The sequence below is a fragment of the Corylus avellana genome, chromosome ca6, assembly GCF_901000735.1.
Source record: "Corylus avellana chromosome ca6, CavTom2PMs-1.0".
NCBI classification, from domain to species: Eukaryota; Viridiplantae; Streptophyta; class Magnoliopsida; order Fagales; family Betulaceae; genus Corylus; species Corylus avellana.
In genome coordinates, this window is record NC_081546.1 from 22,988,134 (window position 1) to 22,997,741 (window position 9,608).

At 34.5% G+C, this 9,608-nt stretch overlaps 1 protein-coding gene and 1 long non-coding RNA gene across 2 annotated transcripts; one reads left to right on the forward strand and one right to left on the reverse strand.

Moving 5' to 3' along the window:
• Positions 1–1,450: 1,450 nt before the first annotated feature.
• LOC132185739 (uncharacterized) lies at positions 1,451–4,726 on the reverse strand. Its single transcript, XR_009440632.1, has 4 exons — positions 4,570–4,726; positions 3,274–3,548; positions 3,019–3,087; positions 1,451–2,928 (listed from the first exon to the last, which is right to left on the reverse strand). It is a non-coding gene; the product is annotated as an uncharacterized LOC132185739 (long non-coding RNA).
• A 3,217-nt stretch (positions 4,727–7,943) lies between these two features.
• On the forward strand, positions 7,944–8,824 carry LOC132185850 (wall-associated receptor kinase 3-like; the record flags this gene model as incomplete). The annotated part of the gene is given in 1 exon segment (XM_059599647.1): positions 7,944–8,824. A coding segment is annotated over 1 exon segment (774 nt), but the record flags the coding sequence as incomplete, so codon positions are not given.
• Positions 8,825–9,608: the final 784 nt, after the last annotated feature.

A 9,608-nucleotide genomic window follows, 5' to 3' on the forward strand; every position in this document is an offset into this window, starting at 1 on the left:
TAAAAGAAAAAAAAATGAAAAGAATAAACCCGAAACTTCGACTTGAGAGCTCCAATTCTTCTCCTTCTCAAGCTTCTTATTCTAGAGGCTTAAGGATCTATTTATAGGCTTTGGAAGTCCTTGACAAACTAGTAAACCCAGAAATTTCGTAGGGTTTCAAACCTATTACAATTGGGAGTTGGAAATCCTTAATATGGAAATACTACTATTCTGGCTGTAGCTTTAATGTGTCTTCTGCGCTCGAGTGCGATCGATCGCAATCCGTGTGTGCTCAATCGCACATCTGCGATCGAGCCTATTCTGTTGTGCGCTCGAGCGCTCGTGACCGCTTCATGGTTTGTCTTCTCTAGTATTGCGCTTGATCGCAGGGAACCTGTGATCGAACGCAGTGTCAGGGGCTCCCACTTTTCCCATTTTCTCTCTTTGAGCCCAAATCTTCTAGATTTACTTCATTTTCTTCCAAAAGCCTACAAAAGTATGGAAAACACAAAAAAGAATTAAAATGACCTAATTAACTAAAACTAAAGGATTAAAACATGTAAGTTAAGGGCTGAAAATATGAATATTTTAGCATTTAACAATTTACCATCAAGAGCTGGCAATCCAAGGTTTTTGTCGTATCTCTGAGTGGAGGGAATACCTGACAACCTCAATATTTCCTGCTGTGTATCTAGGAGTGTATTGCGACTGAAAAAAATAGATGTTTTGCTTGGTTTAATTGCTGTCCTGAAGCCAACTCCTAAATCTTCAGAATTTTTGTCAGTCTGTGCCAATACAAGGGAGAGGCTTTGCAGAACAGTAAGCTATCGTAGGCAGAAAATAAGTTACTTAAACGGGGCCCCTTCTTTGAAGTTGCAACTCCAGGTAGTTGATGACCATTGCTGTCCACCCGAGTCAAAAGGGATTTCAGAGCTTCTGCACACAACAAAAAAAGGTAAGGTGGGATTGGATCCTCTTGTCGGATGCCCCTAGTGGGGGTAACCCGACCCGTAGGATCACCGTTGATTAGAACCTTGTATGTTTTCGTCTTTACACACATCATTATCATTTCGATCCACCTATGAGCGAAACCCATGCAATCCAACACAGCTTCTAGAAAATCCCATTCTACCCTGTCATAGGCTTTACTCATATCGAGTTTCACTGCCATATGTCCCACCTTTCCCAACATCCTCGATTGCATGGTATGTAAAGTCTCATAGGCCACCAAGATATTGTTTGATATAAGCCGACCCGGTATGAATGTGCTTTGGTTAGGGGAAATAATCTCAGGGAGCACTGATTTTAATATATGGGTAAAGATATAGAGCACGCCTGGCGTGCTCTGAATCATGACTCTTAATATATTGGTGAGGATTGAAACCAACTTGTAAAGCATGTTGCACAGACTAATGGGGCGAAATTCAAACACACAAGTTGGGTTCGCCAATTTTGGGATTAAAGTAATATAGGTTAAATTGAGCTCTTTATTCATGCACCCATTATTCACAGTATGAATTACAGCATGGCTAACCTCATCTCCAATGGCAGACCAATTTTTTTTGAAAAAAACATGCGGAAAACCCATTCGGGCCGGGCGCTTTCAAGGGATCCATCTGATTTAGGGGAGCCCCCACTTCTTCATGTGTAAAAGCTTTCAACAGAGAATCATTCATAGCTTGAGACACACGTACATCCACTGCCTCCAAAACATTCTCCATACTTCTAGGCCCCCCTGAAGTACATAAGCATTGGAAGTATTAAACAAACGCATCTCTAATACAATCATGAGTCTCCCACCGTTGCCCTCGCTCGTCAGTAATGCCAGTAATCAAATTGGCCTTTTTTTTTTCCTGATTTGCGCATGCATGAAAATACCGGGTGTTTTGATCCTGAAACCTCATCCAATTCTCTTTCGCACTCTATCTCCAATAGAGATCATCCTCATTTTGTTTGTTAAGAAAATCTGTTTTCAACCTTTAGAGTAGGGCTGAGTCCATGCCCTCTTGAATAGATTGGGCCTCAAGCAACTGTTTGGACAGCTTATGAATTTGCTATCCCACACACCTGCCATTCACCTGTTGCCATTCCTTCAAACACCTTTTACTAGCTTTTAGTTTCTTTTCCACTGACTTGTAACTCCCATGAGACGTGGCCTTAACCTTCCATATTTGTCTAATAGCTTCTTTTCAATTCTGGCTTTCTGCTCGCATAGCCTCAAATTTGAACCCACGTCCCCTTTAATCTTATGACTCCCATCAAGATTAATGGAAAGAGGAAGATGATCAGAGAAAACAGCCACATCTAGGGATGCTACCACGTTAGGAAATCGAACCTGCCATGCATGATTAGCAACCACACGGTCTAATTTCTCCATCGTGAAGTTACACCCATCTCTCCCATTATTCCACGTGCATATAGGGCCCCTACAATCAATTTCATATAATCCACAGAATTCCAGAGTTGATTGGAAATTCTCCATTAAATAATTGGGTCTTCATCTTCCCCCAACCTTTCCGTAATGGTCGAGAATTTCATCAAAATCGCCGGCACACATCCAAGGACCAGATTCCATAGATTTTAGATGTCTCAACGAATCCCATGCTGCACATCTTTTATGTGTCTCCAGGTGACCATAGAAGCCAATAAAAAAACATGGAGTTGAATTAAGAGGAGAAACTACAGTACTAATGTGCCTGTGACTGTAGTTTTAGAGTTCAATCCCCAAACCCTCCTTCCATAGCAATGCTAAGCCTCAGCTTCTTCCAACTCAATCAACGACTATCATATTATTGAAACCCATTCTTCATTTAATCACCAACATTTATTGCTTCGTAATTTGGTTTTCATGAGAAAAATCAAATCGGGACACTTCTCATTTACCTTGCGGCAAAGTTCTCGAACTGTCTCAAGGTTCCCATACCCTCAACGGTGAGATGGTGTTCATACCTTCCAATTCAATCATATAACTAACTTAATAAACAAATGGGAGGCCTGCGTAAACCATCACTTTAAAGCAAAAACTAACAGAATGCTCACCATACGCCAGCAGCCTCAAACTTTGATTTCCAGTTGGCCTCGTAAACTTCTTGAAATATGTCCTTGAATCTTCATTGAATGAATTCATAAGATCAAACATACATTGATGGAACAAGAGGCCAGGAACATGGGTTTAACAAAATTCCCACGGATTAAAATGTAAAAGAATTATATTAAATTTCTCTAATGAGAAAAATAAAAATAATATTAATTTAAAAATAGAGTAAAAAGTAACAAGCTGACAAAGTCACATACCTTCCATCATACTTCTTAAGAATGGTATTCTTTGTGCTAAGATAAAGTGGCCACTTTTTCTCATAGGCAGATTTACAAAGAATGATTTTGAGCATCCAAAGGAAGCTACAATGATTATAACCCAGATTTACAAATAGAGTAAAAAGTAACAAGCTGAGAAGGTCACATACCTTCCATCATACTTCTTAAGAATGATATTCTTTGTGCTAAGATAAAGTGGCCACTTTTTCTCATAGGCAGATTTACAAAGAATGTTTTTGAGCATCCAAAGCAAGCTACAATGATTATAACCCAGATTTACAAATAGCACAAAATCATTGTCTTTTTCCTAGCCTAGGAAAAAATGGTAATATTTGCATCTCTCTCTCAAGGCATGTTCATTAACAATTTCTCAGTATGGGATAAAAAGGGGCACATAGGCTTGCTCCCTCACTCACTCCTAGCTGACGATTAGGCATTAATCTAAAACACTTTGGAAACACCTAATATGATTCCTCCATGATTGTAAAGATGATGCCACTGAAAGTTAGACCAATCATTGATCTTCACATGCAATATCTAAGCATATATTTGAACTAAGGTAATATAAAAAATTAAAAAGGAAGAAAGAGAAAAAAAAGAAAAAAAAAAAAGAAAAAAAAAATCTTCCTTTTTCTTTTCTTTTTTTTATTCTTTCAAATTATCTTTTTTTGATAAATAAGTTGAATTGAAGAATTCAGTCATTGGTGAATGTCCTCACCTAACAGTTAACGAAAAAAATCAGTTTGTTTTTTTTGACCTAAATAAACCATCCATACCACCGCAATACCGCTAAAACCAAGAAGTGAATCATCCCTAACTGTCATACCTTGGACAAAATTCAAGGATTTGTAGCCCCTCCAATGTAGTTCAAAAGCATAACCCTTCCAGCTGGTGCTCGATTGGGGAAAAGTGATGAGCTATATATAGTTCCTGCAACACCAAAGAAAATCCACATGCTGAATTTGGTAGGAAATTTTCAAAGCATCCTTAATAGAATATTAGTTCTTACTATTAAACTTTTGACTGTTACAACGAATTGCAAATTGAAGAAACTTTAAAAACCTCTACAAATATTTTGATTTTCGATAAAGTCACTGAACAAGCCTTTTCTTTTCCTTCAATTTCTCAGCAACCAAACAAGAAATGCACTAAAGACCAGTCACCACGAGACATCGATTTGTAATAACCCAACCCAAGCATCTCTACAAAACCTTATATCTTCAAGAACCCATACAGAAAATCACAACAAGGAAAGAGAGAGTGTGAGAGAATTACCTCATACCACATCCTTGGTTTCGTAATCCCTTCCTTTTTTGCAAAGACGTACATAAACTCGTGTTAGAGAGAAGAGAGACAAGAGAGAAAGAGAGAAAGGCGTGAGAGAGGGAGAGAAGAGAGACAAGAGAGAAAGGCATGAGAGAGAAGAGAGATAAGAGAGAAAGAGAGAGAGGCGTGAGAATGGGTTTGGGGAAAATTTTGGGGGGAAATGAAATGTGTGGTAGGAGGGAATGGTTTTGGGGAAAACACGGCGCCGGCCCCGGTGCCGGTGGAGAGAGAATCTGGGTGGAGGAAGAATGGGGTGGAGGGAAAATGGGTTTGGGGGGAAATTTTTGGGATGGGGGAATGAAATGGTCTGAAAGTGTTTGAGATTTTGATTTTTTTCTTTTTTAAATTGGGGCAAACGACGTGGCACACGCCACATCAGCGGCGCGCGTTACTGTTTATGCACGCCACGTAACCTGTATCACTACTCACAGATAGAGATGCTTGTTGCCTTCTCTATAAAGACGAGGCCATTCAATGTTGTCAGGTCACAGTGAAAACCATAATCGTGATTGAGACTTTTGCAAATGACCAAACGTAAATATCATAATCATGACTAATCAAAGATACCAATTTTGATAGCAACATCTTTTGCATACTTTTTTGTTTTACATGTCCACACAAGAGGGTGAGGGGGGATTCGAACTAGTGACCTCCTCTTCATAAGGCGTGGTTTCTAACCGATTGAGCTACCTCTTGGAGACATCTTTTGCATACTTAAAAGGTGGATTCATGCATTTCAATAATTCGATGACTAATTTCACAAGAGTAATGTTTTACATTTCTACCCTCAAACTTTTTGACGTAAATTTTAAAATTAGTATTAAATTTGAGATTGATTACTATTAAAGTTTGAACCGATATTAAATTTAAAGGGTAAAGTTCATATATTCTCTTCAAACTATCGTCCAATTGACGATGTATCCCCCAAACTTTTAATTGTGACAATGCCTCCTTTAAGGTTAGCAAAAAGATAAAAATGCCCCTATATATTTCTCAATAAGATAAAAATATTCTTATAAATTCAAAAAATAAATTTTTATTTAAAAAAAAAACGAAAATTTTAATTAAAAAAAAAAGATTTAAAAAAAAATTATTATTATTATTTAAACGAATTTTTTTTATACAAAAAAAAAAAAAAATTTAACGATTTTTTCTTTAAACAGAAATTTTTATTTAAAAGAAACAGAAATTTTTATTTTCTTAAACAAAAATTGTTAATTTTTTTTTAAAAAAAAAAACAGAAATTTTTATTTTAAAAAGTTATAAAAAAAATTTCCTAACAAAAAAAAAAAAGAAAATTTTTAATTTTTTTCTTATACAATGGATTTTTTTAAAAAAATTTTAAATTTGCCACCCTCTGAATTTATTTATTTATTTTAGTTTTAGGTTTTTTTCTAGAAGTTTTAGTATTTTTTTGTTTTTATTTTACTAAGGGTAGTTTGTCATTGAGGGAATATTGGCAATTTTTGGTAGTTTGTGAGAGAAATTGTCACAATTAAAAGTTTAGGAGGAACATTATCAATTGAGTAGTAATTTGAGGGGAGTATATAAATTTTCCCCAAATTTAAATGTCACGTTAAAAGGTATAAAAATGATCGATGTTATATGTATATCATTTTTCTTGAAACAAACCAACAATATAAAGTATTGAGCCTTGAATGCTTATAAAGAGAAATATTTGTAGCGTCATCAGAAGTATTTTTTTTTTTTTAGTTATTTTGGTGAGCCAATTTGATGAAAAAGCTTTAAAATCTTCATTTTCTGCCTCACCAATTTGATTCAAAAACAAAAAAAGTGAGTAACCAGTACTCATCACTATTCACCCACCAAATGATTAAAAAAATAGTTTATCTTTCCTTTTATTCTTTTTTTGCTTTTATCATTTCTTTAATAGTTAAAGAAAGAATTAACAAATCTTTGAAAAATAATATTTGAATAAGATAGTAAAAGTAAATTGTTAAAATAATAATATTATTAAGGATGTTATAAAAAAATAAATAATTAAATTAAAAAAATTATATTTTTATTTATTTTAATGAGTAAATTTGGTAAACCTGCTAATAGCGATACCAGGTAACATAAAACCATCGAAAGGCAGGGCTGCTTAAATTGCCTTTCGAGCTTGAAAAAAGATAATAAAAGACTTAAAAGACTTTTGGAAGTCAAAAATGGCCGCTTATTAAAGACTAGAAAGTAGAAAGACTGGATTAAAACAAAAAAAGAGTGAAGTAAAATAGCATGTCGGCGCAAAAAGAAAGAAAAAAAAAAAAAAAAAAAGACTAGAAAGACTTCGAATTGTGCTTAGGCATCGTCAGAAAAGACGTCCACCAGTTAACAAGCTGACTATAATTCAACGACCAGTGGGCGTACGTGGTATGCGTTGCAGCACTTGACTAATCACATCAATTTTTTTTTTAATTTAGATCCCAAATTACATTTAGTACTTAAATAAGATTTTAAGTTAATAAATTTATTTATTTTTCTCTTTCATCTACTAAAAAAAATAAAATAAAATAAAAAATATATATATATAATTGAATTAAAAAAAGATATAAAAAAATTATTGTGGGGTTCCTTTTAAAAATGACATTCTAAAAAAATAATTTTTTTTCTTTAAATTTAACTTCTATTTAAAAAGTTCAATAAAAATACTATCAAACAATAATGTAGCAATCAGCAAAATTAGACCAAGTCCAACTCCGCTGGCCTTACCAATTGGAGATTTGATGATCATAACATTTTATTAAGAGCAATACTGCAAACTTACCCCTTATATAATTTTTGTACAATTAGGTTGACATAGAATCTTTATAAATCATTGGAACAACTTTAATTAAAAAACAAAACTAATAAATATAATGATTTATGAACACTCTAAATCTACCCAATTTTTAAATTTTACTTTTTAAATTTTTTTTTGTTTTTTCACATTTACAAACAACCTTTTTTTTCATTTTTTACTCAGAAAATTTAAAAATAATTTTACTCACATCAACCCACATTTATGTCTTATCAATCTATTTCTTTATCATTTCTATATTGACTGGCCTTTTTGCTTGTGGTAGCTTGATAGAGACTACAAAATTTTTATACAATTAGAGCTTCTAGGTTTGAATGGGTAAGGACCAAAAGATTTATTGAGTAGTGACTACAAAATTTTATACAATTAGAGCTTCTAGGTTTGAATGGGTAGTAAAAAAATAAAAATAAAAAGTGAATAGGGCCAAAATATTTTGTTGGTAGGACCAATAGCGTAAAAAGTAAAAATCCTATACCAGCCACCCCCCAACTTCGTCACTGTTCATGAATTCATTGGAAATGGGACACTTTTTTACCACATTCATGATAAAAGTCCCTCGTCCTCACTTACATGGGAAAATCGTTTGAAGATAGCAGGAGAAACTGCAGGTGCACTTGCATACTTACACTCTGAAGCTTCTATGCCAATTATTCATAGAGATGTAAAAACTGCAAATATACTTCTAGATGATAAACTCATTGCAAAAGTGGCTGACTTCGGAGCTTCAAGGCAAATTTCTCTTGATCAAACAAAAGTAACCACTTTAGTTCAGGGAACTTTTGGGTACTTGGACCCAGAGTATTTTCATACTGGCCAACTAACAGAGAAAAGTGATGTCTACAGCTTTGGTGTTGTTTTGGCAGAGCTATTGACAGGTAGGAAGGTAATTTTTTCCGATGAGACAGGAAGTGATAGAAATCTTTCTATGTCATTTGTTTCTACAGTGAAAGAGGATCGCCTGTTGCAAATTCTTGACGATCACATTATAAACGAGGACAATATTGAGGACCTAAGGGAAGTGGCTATTCTTGTAAAGAGGTGCTTAAGTGTAAGAGGAGAGGATAGACCCTCTATGAAGGAAGTTGCAATGGAGCTGGAGGGTTTGAGAATTATGAAAAAGCGTCGACGGGAAAAGGCCGATCTCTATGCAGAAGAGACTGAGTACTTGCTCACTGAACCAAAACACTATTTTAGCATTGATGTTGGCACTGGCACAGATTGTTCTTCTACCGACACAACTACTGGGTACGATAGCATAAGAAACCATCCATTGCAACCACCGGATGATGGCAGATAGTATAGCTGAGACAAAAGATCATTTAGTAAATGTGTTGTTAGTGTGTAAGATGCCATGTGTCTGTGCACCTACTACCTAGCTGTTATATAAAAATATGTGTTACCTGCTTTCTTTTTTGCTCTAATGATCAACATTTGCATCATTTGATAAAATCAATTATTTATATATCTAATTTTTGTACTATATATTGGGCATATGACTATAAATGGAAATCCCATGTTTTGCTTAGACCATTTCAAGCTGATGCTCAAAAACTCGTAGATATATTGTATATATAAAAACATTTGCCGAATTGGAAATTTTTTGCCAAGTTGTTTCGATTTGTTCAATTAAATTTTGTTAAGGGAAGGTTGAGATTTTTTAAATTTTAAATTTTTGTGTATATATATATATATATATAATTTTTTTTTTTTATTATGGATAATATCTATTATAATTTGATAGATATTAACGTGGCATTCGATGGTTTCGTCAAAAAAATTAGATGGATCATAGAAGCAAGGTGCATGGATCTATTTGTTATTTTTGCGTGCAACAAAAAATTTTGTGTACAGTTTTATACTACAGAAAGCTTGATGCAAATCGGTATAACCACGTTGGTTGATGTTTCATATTTTGCTAAATAAAAATCACTTGGAAAGAGAAACAAATAAATGGAAAATAGTTAATATTAATTACACATTTACTTGCTCTGTTTTTTCCGATCTTATGAAAATTGAATAGGCCCTACCCTTGCCGTGGTTTCAAGAAAATCAGTAATGCCTCACTGCAAACTTATTCTAGAGGGTGATTCTCTGGAGGTTGTAAAAGCGCTGCGCAAAGATTCTAGCTGTTGGGGCGATATGGCCACTATGTGGATGATGCGAAAGCTTTACTCAACACAACCACCCA